The following is an 18,153-nucleotide window of genomic DNA, read 5'->3' as shown; positions in this document are numbered from 1 at the left end:
TTGGTGAGTGAGGACGACTGGTTGACATAACATTAAACTGTAGTGTGCAGTCTTCGTGGTAAATAAACATTTGTAAACTGAGTTCACGTTAGGAAAAGTGCCCAATTACAGTAATTTCCGAAAAGTTTGCGAAACATACTCTGAAATATAGCATACTTATTTATGCATACTGCGCAGTCTAAATGGTGATTATACAAATATGCTTATTGTTTTTGGGGATTTTACATTTATAGATTTTATGAGTGGTGTGATTTATCTTATTTAAAACATTTTACATAAACTGTGTATGTGAAAATTGTTATTTGAAATTATTAGGTTTTGAGGGTTGTTATGTTCGGTACTCAAGCATATTGTATCAATTTGGGATTAACTGAAGATACTGCAGGTACTGTTTGATTAGTTTCATGGTAATTAGGAGTGTTTTGGGTTACTAGAGGTTATTTTGTATTACTTGCCTGTGCATTAAAAATAAACCAAACATGTCTACTGAAGATAAGCAGGTTTGTGAGGCAGTAGTTGAAAGGAAAGGGATAGGACAGGAAGACAGAGATGATTCGAGTATCAGTGATTATGGAGTGTCATTAGATAGCCCAGTAGCACATTCAACTAGTTATCCCGAGACACCGGGACAAACGACGAGAGATAAGTCAATTTCAGAAGATGCAGATAAGTGGTCAATGTTGGTAAACTTGATAAAGGAAAATAACGCATCATTAGAGAAAGGTTTACAAGAGATCAAAACATCGCAAATGAAGATGGAATGTAATCTGAAGAAGGAAATGCAGGAGTTACAAGAACGACTGAAGATGGACATCGACGAGAGAGAGAGGAAGCTACAGAAGAGCAAAGACCAAGTCCAGGGAGACGTGGAGAAGATGGAAGGAAAGTTAACAAGAAAGATGGAAGACGATATTGAAGAAACGAAAGCCGAATTGGGAGAAACAATCAACGAAGTGGAAACAAATTGCAATCATCGAATCGCTGAGGTGACGCAGATGCAGAAACAATGCAATGATGTGGTTAAGGGGATAGGAGATAGGCAAAACCAACTGGCTGTCAATCTGAGAAATGCTATAGCCGTGCAACGAGAAGAGGATAACAAGAGGGTTGCAATGGAGGTCAGGCAATTACAACAGGGAGTGCAGCAATTGGAGAGCAAGAGAGAAGAAATTGATAAACGAATTAGCAATGCCATTTTAACCGTTGGAGAAGGTAGAGTCGTTACCTTGATGAGCAGTGATAATCGGTACGTCCAAAATAATACTGGGCAGAAATTTAGACCGAGAGGAGGGTTGCATCCAATGATATTTATGAAATGGTTAAAAGGAGTTTTCCCAACACATTTTAAAGACTCAGACAAGATCCAATTTGCAATAGATAGGATGGAAGGTGAGGCCTTCACTTGGGGAGTGAGGAAAAAGGAAAAGACTACTAGTTATGATCAGTTTGAAGAGGAATTCTTGAAGAAATACTGGTCCAAAAGTCATCAGTGTGCAGCAATTGAGGACCTACTCCACCGCAAGTCACTTAGTACATGGAGAGGAACGTTGAGAGAGTTTGCCGAACATTTGTGGGAATTGAACGAGACCTTGGAACAACCCCTGAGTGATGACGTAATGATATCAGCGATAAAAAGAAGAATGAGCCGGAGAATGCAAGAAACTGTATCCGGGAGCCTAATTAAAGATAGGGAGGCCTTGATGGAAATACTGGAACAGTTGGAATCTGTTTGATCACAGGAACACAATCAAGCTAATGATCAAAACCGAGGGGGAAGTAATGACCCAAGGAATCATTTTGGTAATTTGTCTAATTATAGAGGAAGAGGTGGTGGCCATAAGTACAGGAACCATGGTGGTGAACGGCAATGGAGAAATGATTGGAGAAGGAGTGAAGAACCAAGAGATCATGAGAGAGGATGGGATAGGCGAATGAATGACACAGTACATATAGAAGAGGCGGAGAGACCGGAAAACTGAATGACACTCCAGATGAGGTCCGGTCAGGAGTGAGAGCTACAAGGACCAGAGTAAACCTACTAAGACACGACAATGGTGGAGATCTGAGAGAAGATCTACTGGAGGAAAGAAGTGGGTTTCCCAAAGAACCCATGCTATCCATGATAGGGATCAAGCTATGTGGACTGAATATCGAGGCATTAGTCGATACAGGAAGTGAAGCATGTGCAGTATCCAAAAGGTTATATGAACAGGTACTAAAAGCAAATATTAGCTTGCCTAGTTTCCCGGTGAGTGGAGTGAGAATTGTGAATGCGTTGGGTGCAAGGAGTAAACCTATTAAAGAACAAGTGTTGATTAGCTTCGAGATAGAGGGAGAAGAATACGAAGCAACATTTTTGGTGGTGGCCGGATTGAACACATCAATTATTTTAGGGATAGATTGGTTGAATGAAGTTGATACAGTAATGAGTTTTGATGAAGGTACTATCAAGGTCAAAGGAAGAAAGGGAGAAGAGAAGAGGTTAAAGTTTGCTGAGGGGAGTGCAATCGAAGAAGAGGAGGAATTCAGATGGATAAATTTGTGTCATGAAGAGGAACCCACCATGGGATACGGGGAAGAGGAACTAAAAGAAGAAGTGTTGATATACCTTGAGGGATTAGCATGAGAGGATAGACATAAAGAGGATAAGATCAGTAAAAAGTTGGAGGAGATGACACACCTAGATGAGGGGACTAAGAGGAAATTAGCCACAGTATTATACAGGCGTTGTAAGGTATTTTCTCAACGACCAGGTATCATGAAAGGGGTGGAGTGTAAACTAAAGATAAAGAACCATAAACCGTTCAATATAAAACAATATTCCATTCCCCAGGCGAAACGAAGAGCAGTAGATGAAGAGATACAGAGGATGATGGACCTTGGTGTTATAGAAAGGGCCAATAGTCAATATAACAACCCCCTATTTGTTGTTGATAAGAAGGATGGAAAGGTGAGGATAGTTTTGGATGCACGAACAGTGAACAAGATCATCGAGCTGGAGCGGGACAAACCTGAGACTATAGAAGAACTGATTCAAAAATTCCGAGGAGCAAAGGTGCTTAGTAGTATCAACTTAACTGCTGGTTACTGGCAAATACCATTGGCCACAGAGTCCCGCCAGTATACAGCATTCACTTATGGAGGAAGGTGCTATCAATTTAGAGTGTTGCCATTTGGGCTTAATGTGTCAGTGTCTGAATTCATAAGAGCGATGGATAAGATATTAGGTGAGGAGTTACTTAAAAAGGTCACCGTCTACGTGGATGACCTCTTGATAGCAAGCGAATCATGGGAAGAACATTTAAATAGATTGGATGCAATCTTAGCAGCTTTTGAAACTGCAGGGGTAACTGTAAACCTGGACAAGTCGGAATTTGGCAAACCAAAGATAAAATTCCTGGGCCATATAATATCCGAGGAGGGTATCTATCCTGATCCTAGTAAGATGAAGGCTATCAGAAATTTTCCGACCCCCCATAGTAAGAAACAGTTGCGAGCATTCTTTGGGATTTGTGAGTTTTATAGAAAATTTGTCAAAGGATCTGTACTTAATGCCCCGAGTATGAGGGAATTGACCAAGGCGAGGATGCCGTGGCATTGGAGTGCAGAGTGCCAAACCGAGTTTGAGAATATCAAGGAAGCACTATATAGTGCAGACATATTGTACCACCCGGATTTTTCGAAGGATTTTTATTTAGGAGCAGACAGCTCTGACTATGGACTAGGAATACATTTGTACCAAATGGAGAGGAGTGGAAATGGTGAGAGTGTAAGAACAATAGCGTTCGGTAGCAGAAGTGTAAATGCTTGGGAGAGGAAATATTCGATTACTGAAAGGGAGGCATTGGCAATTGTGTGGGGATTTAAGCGTTTCCGGTATTATTTGGCCAGGAGGCATGTGAAAGTAGTGACTGACCAAAAGGCCCTTACATTTCTGACCACAAGCAAGTTGAGGCATAGCAGACTAACGCGATGGGCCCTGGCATTACAAGACTATGACTTCGAGATAATTTATGAACCAGGAGCAACACATATAATACCTGATGCTTTATCAAGATTACCAGCTGACTCGAGAGGAATGTTGGTGGACAGGCCAGAAGGAGAAGGAGTTAGAATTAACCTGATGAAGGGAGTACAGTATGAAGAATTCATAAGGAAGTTCCTAAAGAATGTGCGCAGGGAACAGAACGAGGACGAGAAATTAAAGACAATTAAAACCAAATACAGGTGTGCAGGAGAGGAAAAAATTCGCACATTTTATTATATTCATAATGGGATACTTTATAAAAGAAACAAGGAGAGGGAGGAGAACTGGAAACTCTGTGTGCCTGAGCATGTGGTAGAAAAATTAATTTGGTATACGCACTATAGTAATGCGCATTATGGACCGAAGAAGTGTCTGGAAAAGTTGAAGTTAGATTGTGCATTCAACAACATGGGAAGGCGTATACGTAAGATACTGAGTACATGCGACACCTGTCAAAAATCTAAAACGACTACAGTACAGCACAAAGGGTATATGCATCCAATTGTACCAACAGCAATTAAGGACATAGTTGCAGTGGATCTCTTTGGACCACTTCCTGCCTCACGAGGGAATTACACACAAATCTTAGTAGTGGAAGAACTGGTTTCCAAGTACATAAAATTCTACCCGTTGAAGAATGCCACTAGTAGAGCCATCATTAACCACTTTGAAAAGACTATTTTCAAAAGGTGTGTATTCCTAAGCGAATTTTGAGTGATAATGGGTCACAATTTAGATCAAAGGAGTGGACAGAGATGCTAAATGAGCACCGAATAGAGCAAATTGCCATTTCTAGGTACAGGCCAGCATCTAACCCAGCAGAATGAACAATGAAGGAATTGAACCGTTTATGCCGAACATACTGTCATAGGAAGCATGGTTCATGGAAAGAATATCTGGAAGAATTTGAGCGGGTCAGGAATCACCTCCCACATGATTCTACAGGGTTTGCACCATGTGAAGTATTGCTCAATCAAGAACCCGACAGTATTTTGCGTGAGTTGCTAGTCTACCCACCAGGAAGTTTATTGACTTGGGAAAGGAAATTGGAGCTAGTGGAATTAAGTATGAAGGAGAAGGCTAGGAAAAGACAGGAAAGACATGACAAGCTAGTGAAACCAATAACTTACTGAGTGGGAGACCTGGTACTAGTAAAGGTTCATGCAAAATCAAAGAAAATAAACTCTGAAATACATAAATTTAACCACATTTATAAGGGACCGTACAGGATTATAAAAATTGGTCATCCTAACACTGTGGAGTTGGAATATGCACGGACAAAGAGAGTGCATGGTAAGGAACATGTGGAAAACATAAAAAGGTACTACTCACATGAGAACAGGGATAACCCAGATGAGGAAGGGGAACTCGATTAGGGCAAATGTCTGAAATGAGAGTGTCCAAGCTCCTTGATGTAGTTGAGTAGGACATGCTTAGAACATTTAGTTGTTAAACGGACATTTGAAAAAGGAAAATGTTTATTTACATTGTGTTTTCTGATGTATTATAATTAGAATGGCATATTTCATATCGACGATTGCCTGAGAATGGGTATAAAACCTGTAACAACTAATTTGTAGTATAATAATTCATATGTCATGTGTTCAAGTAATAATTTTTGATTGTATGTTGTGTGTTTCATTCAATATTGGACTATAGAGGATTATTGCTGCTTGATAAAAAAAATTGTAATTTGGACAATGCCATGTTTATGAGATGTAATAACCTTTTGTAGAATATTATTGTGGAGACAGCCCACTACCGGAGTCGAGGGATTATTTGGTGAATTGTAATTTCATTAATTATTTACACTATGTGTTTGGTTCAGATGTAGCAATGTCTAATTCCCTTGCCGATTCTTTTACGCCAGTGGCTCCAAAGAAGTTTTCGAGGGCGGGGATGTAAGGGGTCCGTAGGCCCTTACTATAAGTTTGCACTCGGCACAGGTCTAAAGGGCAAACAATCGATAGTGTCGGGTTGCGAGAGCGAGTGAGAGTTGAGTCAGTAGTTCCCAGGTTGCAGGCCGAGCCGTGTGGAGGCCGGTTGCTGTAATACAAGGCTTACCGACAAAGGGAGTGGCCATCGCTGCAGTTTAACCCCTTTGTGTTAGAATAATACGGGAAAGTGAAGAAGTATAATTACGATAGTGATCAGTGATATTTCTGTGCCGATATTTGTGGTTTCGCATCTACCACTCCGGCATCAGTTGGATTGCAGTGTTGGATTGCAGTGATTGAATTTGCGTGTGTCGATAATGAATAGCGAGGAAGCCTGTGCTGAGATTAGCCGTAATTAAATATGTATGACGAAGGCAGTGGCTGTCTCCTTCTTTTTGTGTTTTTGAGACGAATATAGGTCCTTGATCAGTGAAGCTGTGTTGGCGTTTCTTCTTGTCACCAAACATTTCATTATTACAGCATTTGAGAAGGACAAAATGGAATGTAACAACTCTGTAGCAGTCAAATCCGATTGCCAGCCCCATTAGGTACACGGTCACATTAATTAATATTTATTTGGGCTGCTATTCAGATCTGGATTGGGTCGAGATACATAAATCGGAGGTGTTACAGAGTATTTTTCTGTTCACAGACCATTTAATAAACTTTTGTTGGCAACAGAGGCAATTCAACTTTAGATTCACACTGAGCAAGACAAGGATTTCATTGGACTCAAGTTCTACATTTAGTTTTAGTAACTTAGCTGTTATTTTAAATGTAGTTAACTCTATTCTAAAATGTTATAAAACTTTAAAGTGCAGATGTGTGCTAATAACTGATTCTACATTAAGGCACACTTTTCTTCAGTCTGTTGTCTATAATGACCATGTGCACTCCCATCATATTTTTTGCATGATGGCAGTTCTTGAGATTCATTTCATGATGAACTCTGATGAAAATGACATGGAATCAATAAAATGAATGTTACATTTACTGAGAAGGAATTAAAAATTATTTGTTGTCTCTCAGTAATGAGCCCATAATTTCACTGCTCTTTTCAGTAAATATCTTTAATATTCTGTGTTGCATATGTCATCACAAAGTTTCATATAATAGCTGATGAATGTGTTATTTCTGATAAAATAGCAATGGTAATTACAGTGGAGTAATGATGTAACATTTTTTGATTATACTATACTGAATGTGATTGATCATTAATGTGAGTGATTATTAATATTTATAAAAAGTTATTCTTATTTCTATATAATAATTATCATCATTCACTAGAATTTAATTTGCAGTTGTCCATATTACCTTTATGTAGTATCGAATAAAGCCAGGTTTGCTTTCAAATGAACATGGAAGAGAACTTTCTGGAAGCTGGAATCTGAAGGGGAACTGGTGTACACCCCTTGGCAATATTGGGACATTTCCTTCTGGTTTATCTGAAGAAAAAAGAAGAGTGTTTGAAATGTTATTAGCATAGTTGTACTGTTACTAAAATATTTTTGTTAATATTAGTTTGTCTGTTGCTGAGACTGTTGAGGCTTACACATACTTAATACTAGTTCAGAAGATCTTCAGAAGTTAAGCTTCACATATATCCATTATGCCTTTCATAGCTGCAAACTCCTATCTTACAGTAACTTGTAATATTTTTAGTGGTTTGTGGATAGCACCTTTGACTACTAATTCAAAGGTCTTGGGGCCTGTGTTTGATCATAGTCACTACTTTGTTTTGAATAAGACTCATCAGTTATGGTGGTGGAAGACTTCTGATTTTGGGAATCACATTTTTTCTGCCAACAGCCTTGTCCAAAAAGGGTGGCAGAGATGGTAGAGGTTTAGTGCATCATCTTGTCATTGGGGTGGGAAACTCTTCCTAAAACAGGGAGAATCAGTGATGATAAACAGCATTAGGATGCCCTAAGCAGTTGAGAAAACTGCTGGACTAAGCACACAGAAAGTGTATTCACAGTAAAAGTGACCTGTAATTGAGAAAACATGAAATATATTGAGAAAGCATCATTATCATCTCCCCATTGGCCAAGGACACTGCATTAGTCTGCCATTCAGCTATCTTGGAAACAGCTGCCAGTGAGGAGGTGAACATGAGGAAAAGAATGAAAAGCCTTGGAAACTGCAATTTTCTATGAGTCATAGCATGGATTGTTACAAGTTTGAATGTGGTAGAGAAGCTAGAATGACTGAAAAGTGGAATGCAAACATGGAAACAAGGTGTAGTGGGAGTCACTGAAGGAAATGAAGACAGATGTATGATCTGTTCACAAAAAGATGAATGATGGCTCCCTAGTTCTAGCATGGCAGAGGTCGGTGGACATCGGTTGACTTTGGCAGTTCATGTTTTTTGTCCTGCAACTGCTAATGTCAGCAGTTTCATACAGAACTTTCTATATGTAGTCATTGTGAAATGATTGTTGTGTTGTGTTGTGCTGTGTTGTGTCACAAATTAATATCTCCTGATAAGTAAAAAGAGGTTCTTTGCACATTATGGGCAGCACCAGATAATCTTTCCACTCCTCAGAGAAGGGTATGGCTTAGCACTTTATCAATTGGAGCTGGAAAAATAATTAATAATGTCACTGAATGCTGCAAGCAGGAAAGCAAAACCAAAGAAGATCTCTATCCTTTCTCTGAGCCAGTGAGATGAACAGTGATGTGCACAGAAGCAAGCTTCAGGTCTGTGAGAAGAATTCAAAGTTTTTGCAAATATAATTTTGAGAAATGACCAGAAACTCCTGCCAAAATGAGGTAAATTTCATTTCAAATTTTTAAGTTCCATAGTGCTTTGAATCAGTCTTCCCCTATGTCTTAGTTACTTTAAAATAGTCATTTTGTTTGAGCACTGTTATTCATTGTTGGAACTCCTGGAACTGTTTCTCTTACAAGGAGAAGTCTCCAGGGGTGGGATCAGCTTTTTTGTAAAATTGTTTACTTCAGAAGTTCATGGACCTATTGAGGAATTTTTTTACATCATAATTAAAAAGAATTATCAAGTGTAAAGCATGAACAAAGTCCCAGGATGAAAATATAATAAATAAAAATTACTTACACATAAAATCAAGTACTGATGATGACAAATTTCAGAGCAAACAAGCACATGTCAAGTGATGTGGTATGAGTGACCATCAATAAAACCAAATAAAATCCATAAAAAATCATTCCCACTGGAGATGGGCTAAGTGTAAAAGTCTTCATATTAAACTGCACATGGGATTAAAAGTCTGTGAAATGGGCTGTTTGTGGCTCATGGCATGTATGACGCAAAAAATTTCCTCAATAGGTCCATGTATGTGTGAAGAAGTCAATCTTACAATTGTTGAAACCATATCAAGGGCTGTTAATAAATCTTTATATTCGCAACTCATTTGCTGATTTTTTCAAATCATTCATTTATATTCACTGTTGCTGAACAGCAGCTATGTTCAAAATTTTAATGAACTTTTGCTTATTGAATATATACAATATAGTAGGAAGAACACATGGTTAAATTTGTAGGTGATTTGGAAGTTGACAGGAGGAAAAATTTAGTGCACAGAGCTGACCCATCTAGTAGCAACAATGGCTCTTATCTAGACTGAGTTGAACTGAGCTCGGACCACAGATATGGATTCTTCATATCATGCTGCTTTAACTCTATTCCATAATTTATCAATAACACTGGCTGGTAAGTGATGGCATGCCAATCTCTGTCCGACTCTTGACCAGATGTTTTAAGTGGGTAAGAGAACATGCTAGGCAGGGGAACAGTTGAACACATCTGTATTGAGGTAGGTGAGTACAGCACAGACCACAAGCAGTCTTGGGTTGTCTTTTTGAAAGTTAATGTCAAGGAGACCTAGTAGATAGGACATGACCACCAGCCTTAATATGTGAGCAGTGTAATGCCTACTGTTCAGATTAAAGGCTGTGCAAACCTAAGGTGGTAGTCTTGTGTATGCGATAGTATTCCATATGACCTCATCAGTTGCTCAGACTGTGTGAAGATAACAAATGTAATCTGGCAATGTTGGTTCTCCTCAGAGCCTCCACACATTGATATATCAGTTGTTATACTTCACACAGAACTGGGACTTCTCTGAAAATATGGCATAGTGCCACTTCTGTGTCCACTGTTGTCACTGGTGCACCAATGTTCACTCATCTATTTCTGATGTTGTGCAAATGGAAGCAGCAACAATGGTTACCATGCCGACAGTTTGTGGTGCTCCAAATGTTGTTATAGTGTCCATGTGGACAGTTGTCTTGTTGCTAACAAGGTCATTTACTGAGTTAGGATACAGGGGGTGGACAAAAATACTTAAAAATCAAAAAAGGAACACATTAAAATGCCTAACATGGTGTAGGAAAACCAATGCATTCAAAACAACTTCCTCTCTTCTTGGAATGGATAAATACAGGTCCTATACCGTTTTCAGAGGAATATTAAATCATTCACCCTGCACAATAGTGGCAAGTTCAGGTAACAAGGGTGGAGGTGGATAGCAATCACATGTCGTTCTCTCCAAAGTAGACAACAAAGCCTCAACAATATTGACAGCTGGTGACTACAGTGGCCAGACGAGGTGATCACAAAACCAGCCCTGGACAATGTGGGTCATGTGAACAAGGACCCTGTCATTTTAGAACACAGCATCACGACTGTGGCAACAAAAATTGTCACATAATCCTTGGCAGTAATGCAGCCCTACAGAGTAACCATGGGACCCATGGAATACCACAATATAGTTGCCAAAATCACCACCAATCCCCTGCCATGTTTCACTTTTGGGATGTAAACTTGGCCAGAACTTGAATACAGTGTGAGACAAGACTCTTCCTACCAAAAGATTTTCTTCCATTGCTTCATAGCCCTGGTTTTATGGCTTTGGAACCACATATTCCTGTTATGGGCATTTGCATCCCTGATATGTTGTTTTGGAATTCCAGCTCGCCCTGCAATTCTTTTGTGTTATTTTCATGCTGAAGGGATTGCAAGTGTGACATTCAGTTCTGGAGTGGCTTTTGCTGCTGTTGTCCTCTTATTTTTTATCACAGTCCTCTTCAATGACCATCTGTCATGATAAATCAGCACATAATTTTGTCTGCATTGCGACTCAGCAGGCCTTTGATACGGAAGCACCCGCAATGTGAGCACAAACAATTTGCCCATGTTTCAATTCACTTAGCTCTGACATACTGCACTCACAACTACTCAGAACACAGTTTTAACAACTGGCACTTGCATCATATTGAGGATGAGGCACAGGTGCTGTTTGAAGCCAAATGCAACAATGTAACCTTCAGACTTAGCTAGCTAACATCATATTCAAGCTTGCATTTCACATAGTGTTTCAATATTTTTGTCCAATCCCTGTAAGTAATATGGTTGTATGAACCTGCACAGTCAACCAAACAATAATTCAGCCCTATCATGCACTAGTAGCTTGGGGCCACTGAAGTCCTGCACAGCATTCATTGTGGCTGTCCTAAACCCATCAGTTCCATTTTTGCATGACTGGCATGGGACCTCAACCAACACATATTGGCAATATCAGAGAACAATAAACTGCAGCTTCAGTAATCCTTGATCCTGCCACAGTCAAATCCCAATATCTGCTTAAAGATGACTGTTTCTTACATAAGGCATAACAATCCCCTCATAAAATAATAATGATCCATTGTTATTTCTAATAAGTGTGACAGTGAAGTCATTTGGTCACGTATAACAGGTGTAGGTGACACCGTGTTGATTGTTGGATGTTTATACTGGCCACCCAATTTAGCTGGGACAGTTCTACAGTCATTCAATGAAAGTCTACAGTTAATGGTGAGTAAATACCCAGATCATGCAATACTGGTTGGAGGCAACTTTAACCTGCCATGTACAGACTGGGATGTCTATGGATTCACTGTTGGGGGTACAAACAGACAGTCATGCAAAATAATTTTGAACACATTTTCTGAAAATTGTCTTGATCAGCTAGCTTGTCAGCCAACACACAATGGAAATATCATAGACTTTATAGCTACAAACAGGCTGGATGTTATTGACAATGTCAGTATACAAATGGGGATTAGCAATCATGATGTCATTATAGCTACTATGATTATAAAAGTTAATAAATCAGTCAAGAAGGCTAAGAGAGCCTTTCTGCTAGATAGAGTGGATAAGCAGTTATTAACATCTCACTTAGACAGTGAATTGGCATCACTTAGTTCCAGTAAGATGGGTGTAGAGGAATTATGAGCAAAGTTTAAGCAGATTGTAAATCATTGTCTGGAGAGTTATGCACCTAGTAAGTGGATAAAGGATGGAAATGATCCACCATGGTTTAATAACAAAATCTGGTGGATGCTGAGGAAGCAAAGGCTCTTGCATTTTCAGTTGGAAAGGGAATGCATAAACGATGACAAGCAAAGGGTAGTAGAGATTCATGTGTCTATGTGTAACGTATACGATGACTACCACCATTACACCTTAGCAAAAGATATGGTAGAGAACCTGAGAAAATTTTGGCCATAAGTAAAATCACTATGCTTCCATTCAGTCCCTTGTTGACCAGTCTGGTGTGGCAGTTGAAGATAGAAAAAAGAAAGCTGAAGTTTTAAATTTCATGTTCAAGAAACCATTCACAGAGGAGATATGTACAAACATATCATCATTTGAACATTGAGCAGACTCCTATATGGATGACACAGTAATAAGCATACCTGGCATAAAGAAAGAAATGAAGGATTTGAAAGCAAATGAATCACCAGGTCTGGATGGAATCCCAGTTCGATTTTACAAAGAGTACTCTATGGCATTGGTCCCTTACATAGTTTGCATTTATCAGGAATCTCTCTCCCAGTGCCAAGTTCCAAGTGACTGGAAAAAAGTGCAGGTGACTCCAGTATATAAGAAAGGTTAAAGAATGGACCTGCAAAATTACAGGCCAACATCCCTGTGGACTAAGTTCACAGATATGTGAGTGGTTCAAAGACTTTTTAAATGATAGAACCCAGTATGTCATCCTTGACAGCAAGCATTCATCACAGACAAGTGTATCATCAGGATTCCTCTGGGGAAGTGTGATTGGACCACTGTTGTTCTCTATATACATAAATGATTTTCTTGACAGGGTGGGCATCAATCTGTGGTAGTTTGTTGATGATGCCAATGGTGTACAGTGAGATGTCAAAGTTGAGTGACTGTAGGAAGATACAAGACGACTTAGACAAAATTTCTAGTTGGTGTGATGAATGGCAGCTAGCCCTAAATGAGGAAGAATGTAAGTTAATGTTAATAAGTAGGAAGATCAAACATGTAATGTTTGGATACAGCATTACGGGTGTCCTGCTTGACACAGTCAAGTTGTTTAAATATCTAGGCATAACATTGCAAAGCAATATGAGGTGGAACGAGCTTTGTGAGAACTATGATAGGGAAAGCAAATGGTCAAATTCGGTTTATTGGGAGAATTTTAGGAAAGAGTGGTTCATGTGTAAAGGAGACTGCATATAGGATGCTGTTGTGACCCGTTCTTCAGTACTGCTCAGCGGTTTGGGATCTCCACCAGGTGAAATTGAAGGAGTACATAAAAACAGTTCAGAGGTGGGGTGCTAGATTTGTTACCAGCAAGTTCAAAAAACACCTAAGTGTTATGAAGATGCTTTGGGAGCTCATATGGGAATCCCTGTATGGAAGGTGATGATCTTTTAAGAAACACTATTGACAAAATTTAGAGAACCAGCATTTTAAGCTGACTGCTGGATGATTCTACTGCTGTCAACACACATTTCAAGTAAGAACCACAAAGATAAGATACAAGAAATTAGGGCTCATACAGAGACTTGCAGACAGTCATTTTTCCCTTGCTCTATTTGTGAGCAGAACAGGAAAGGAAATGACAAGAAGTGGTACAGGGCACCCTCTCCCATGCACCTGATGGTGGCTTGCAGAGTACCTATGTAGATGAATATGTAGAGAGACCCACTGCATTATCTTTCCTTATATACAGAATGAGTATGGCATCATTTCTAACAACTTTGTGTGGTTTACCAGAAACGGTAGTCATTTACATATTCAAACATGTAGTAGAATTCCTGCCAAGATGACATTTGTCCCATGATGCATTTATGGTGTTACCATTTTAATGGTCAACAATGTAGAAGAAATAATGGTATGGTAGGATATGTGCTAATACATTAGGGAGTAGCTTCCATGGTTTTAGAGGGAGTCATAGAGGGCAAAACTTGTGGGGAAAGACATAGCAAATAATTAGGTCATTGAGTGTGAGTGTTTTTCTGAGTTGAAGAGATTTTTATAATGGAGGGGATTGCAATGGACACCTCAGAGAAGTCAGAAGATAGATAAATCTGAAATAAATATTGGCTGCACAACTGTAAAAGCTCTAGTTCTGGATTAACGGTATGTCAGGAAGTGATACTAGAACATAATCTACTGCAAACTGCAGGCATCATACATGCCAGCTGCCTTACACTAGGATATAAATTAAGGAAGCTGGCAATCAAATCTTTGAAAGCATATAGCCTTGTTATCATGAATGACAGAATGATCAGGTAGTGAGGCAGATAATTTGCAGAAAGTCAATTTCACATTCATATGGAGACATTAGTAGCCAACCATCTCTGTTTAATCGTATTCATTTCTAAATTCACATAGGTCTCATTGTTAGCATTCTATAAAAATCTTAATTAAAGTCTTTGTTGAGAGACACATATACCTCATCTTCTTCTTCTTTTTATTTGTGTTTTACCCATCTAGGACAGGCCACACTGTATTTAAGTTTGACAAAAGTATTTTTATTTAACTTTGCGTCTGGAACCCTTCCGTGATACTACAATCATCATTTCCTCTGAGAGTGTGATCGCATTTCAGCTGTTTGTTTATCATGTATCTGGGATAGAAGGTGAGGGCTAACCTAGCATTTTCCTAAATGAGTGTGTGAAACCACCTAGAAACCACACTCAGGCTGACTGGTGTGCCAATTCCAGTTGTCAGTTTACTGTGCAGATTTGATCTTGGTCTGGCTCGGTTTCCTGTCCCATAAGCTTGTGCACTGCACACTATGCTATACGGGCAGGTCAGACACATATACCACATAAAAAGATGTGTTGTAGTTCTGTTACAATAAATGCCCACACAAAAATGGTGAATATTTCAAACAGCAAGTTATGAGTTACTTTGTTTTAGTGCTTACAGAATTTGTATTTTAGATGTGTATCATTACTCTACAGAAATTATATGTATCTCACTCCAGAAGTGTCTCCATTCTGAATGATAATTTGAAAACTGTGAGAATGAAAACTTATGTGACATGCTCTTTATGCTGTAAGCTTCTAATACCTTTGCCCCATATAATTGCACGATCATCAAGAAAATACTGATCATCCTTAACTGTGCGTCTGTCACCACTGACAACTACTTTCCACTCAGCATGTGCTTTTCCTCTTAGGACAACACGAACAGCTGAAAAAAAGAAAAATATAGATATTGTGGCATTACAGATTACTCACAACATAGACACAGTCCTCTTTTTGCATTTAACATATGAAAATACAAAAATAAAATGTAATTGAAAAGGGGTAAGCGATAGATACTGAAATATCATTTTGTGAAATAAAAAGAGGAAATATATGTTTTTTGCTTTTAAACAGAAGTTGAATGAGAACATATTCACCTAAGTAATGCAGAGATATATATCATGCAAAAAACTCAAATGGTTTATTGGTTTAATACATTTTCAGAATTATGGAAGTATGTATTTACACAGAAATGATGTTGCAATTTTGAAGAAAAATTGCTTATAGCTTTATAAACACCCCTATTTTTTTCTACAGTGCAAGAAACAGAAAATCTGGTTACAGAGTGTAACACTTTAGGATTCAGTAGCATGTACAGAATGGTGTTTCAAAGAAAATTAATTTCCAATCCACTGCTCATAGCATCATTTCTGTTGCTTTTTTTAAAAAAAAAAAAAAAAAAAAAAAAAAAAGAAGGAAATAAAATGCAATGCATTATCTGTTGTACTAAATATTACCACTTGCATAACATTAACTTACCCCTTAGTTTGAAATTCTCTATTGTATCAAGTACAACATGTCCTGCCAGGCTTTCACCGGCATAGTACATTTCTCGGTCCAAACGTATGTCAAATTCACGGATGTAATCCATAGTGGGTTATTTAGTTTTACCATAGTACTTTGAGTTCACCACCTAAAATGAATATACATACAGTTATTATGCTCAGTTAGGTACACATTTACAGATGAATAATCTGATGAATGAAAAATGTACAGCAAATTAACCAGTTATCTAACTGGGGAAAGGGGAGCCACAGTGTAACATCAAATCTGAGCCACTACGTAGCAGTGAAATTGTTTTCACATCTTAACTTTAATTCATCATTATTCAGACAGTTTGTACAAAATATTTAAAAAATTGCATACAAAAACCTTCCTCGTGAATTAGTAAACACATTAGTGAACACCAGATATACTTTTTTTTTTTTTTTTTTTTTTTTAAGTTGCCTTTGCAGGTCTGTCTGTATGTGCAGGCTTTGATCTGGTGTTCACTAATGTGTTTACTAATTCACGAGGAAGGTTTTTGTATGCAATTTTTTAAATATTTTGTACAAACTGTCTGAATAATGATGAATTAAAGTTAAGATGTGAAAACAATTTCACTGCTACGTAGTGGCTCAGATTCGATGTTACACTGTGGCTCCCCTTTCCCCAGTTAGATAACTGGTTATGGACATGCAAGCCACCTAAGTGACACCCAACTGATTGCAATCATTTCAGAAAAACTGCATAGCCAAGAAACATGTCAGCCCAAAACCAGTGGTTTTTTATTATTTTTGCATAGAGTAAAATGTAGTGTAGGATACAGCTTTATTTCATTTACAAAAAGAAAGTTTTGCTGTGGTGTAAGGGAAGGTGTCGTTGAGTGAGGATAAAATAGACAAAATTTCTAGTTGATGTGATGAATGGCAGCTTGCATTAAATGTAGAAAAATTTAAGTTAATGTGAATGAGGAGGAAAAACAATCACATAACGTTTCAATAAAGCTTTAGTAGTGGGCTACCTGAAACAGTCGCATCAATTAAATATCTAGGTGAATGTTGCAAAATGATATGAAATGGCATGAGCACATAATGACAGTAGTAGGGAAAGTGAATGATTGACTTCGATTTACTGAGAGAATTTTAGGAAAGTGTGGTTCATCAGTGAAGGAGACCGTGTACAGAATACTAGCACGACCCATTCGTGAGTACTGTGCTAGTGTTTTGGATCCACACCAGGTCAGCTTCAAGCAAGACACAGAAACACCAGGTTGTATTGAAAGAAGACATCAAATAAATTCATACGTGTGCTGCTAGATTTGTTACCAGAAGGTACGATAAGCATAAAATTATTATGGAAAAGAATTCAAATGGGAGATGAACTCAAATGGAAATCCCTCCAGGGACGGCCTTTCCACAAAACACTACTGATAAAATTTAGAGAACCAGCATTTGAAGTTGGCTGCAGAACAATTCTGCTGCCCCCAACTTACATTTCGTGTAAGGATCACGAAGATAAGAGAAATTAGGGCTCGAACCTAGGCATACAGAAAGTCGTTTTTCCCTCGCTGTTCTTGCGAGTGGAACAGGAATGGAAATCACTAGCAGTGGTACAAGGTATTGTCTGCCATGCACCATCCGGTGGCTTGCAGACTATGTGTGTAGAGGCAGATGTATGTTGACGACGAGTGATTTTCGAGGTGTAATGCCAAAACAGATAAAAAGCAGACTTTTACAACCAAGTCATTCACCGGCGTAAAAAATTTGTCACACAGATGAGTGACTACGGAGAGTACTAACACTGTTGTCAAGTTTAATAGCAGCAGCTAGAACTTTGTGACCTTCCTTCATCACTTCTCTGAAATATCTGACCAAATCCTCGAACTTGTGGGCCCCTATGATCAATTTGAATCCAGTCAGCTCTATCCAGTCACTCACAATGACAGAAAGCACGCCTTAGACATGTAGGGGTTGTGTTTACATTTCCGCAAGTGCGAATGCATAGGCTGATGTCACACAGCAGGTGCAGTAGAGTGTTCAGTGACAGTGGGTGGTGTAGTGTACATCACCACAAAGTGCTAAAAATAAAGTAATGAAGACAAAAAAATACTGATGGCTA

The 18,153-nt window shown here is 38.6% G+C and overlaps 1 protein-coding gene across 2 annotated transcripts in view; it reads right to left on the bottom strand.

Annotated features, from left to right (window-relative positions):
* The window catches only part of LOC126469936 (arrestin domain-containing protein 2-like), a 242,950-nt gene that overhangs the window by 123,064 nt on the left and 101,733 nt on the right, over positions 1 to 18,153 (bottom strand). For both annotated transcript variants that reach the window (XM_050097337.1, XM_050097338.1), the window contains exons 3-5: positions 16,033 to 16,186; positions 15,317 to 15,439; positions 7,279 to 7,409 (exon numbers count right to left, since the gene is read on the bottom strand). In XM_050097337.1, coding sequence (XP_049953294.1) covers positions 7,279 to 7,409; positions 15,317 to 15,439; positions 16,033 to 16,144 — 366 coding nt within the window. In that variant the 5' untranslated portion in view covers positions 16,145 to 16,186. The remainder of the gene's footprint in view (positions 1 to 7,278; positions 7,410 to 15,316; positions 15,440 to 16,032; positions 16,187 to 18,153) is intronic.

Source organism: Schistocerca serialis, chromosome 3, assembly GCF_023864345.2.
Source record: "Schistocerca serialis cubense isolate TAMUIC-IGC-003099 chromosome 3, iqSchSeri2.2, whole genome shotgun sequence".
Classification (NCBI taxonomy): Eukaryota; Metazoa; Arthropoda; class Insecta; order Orthoptera; family Acrididae; genus Schistocerca; species Schistocerca serialis.
This window is presented reverse-complemented; position numbering and strand designations above follow the sequence as displayed.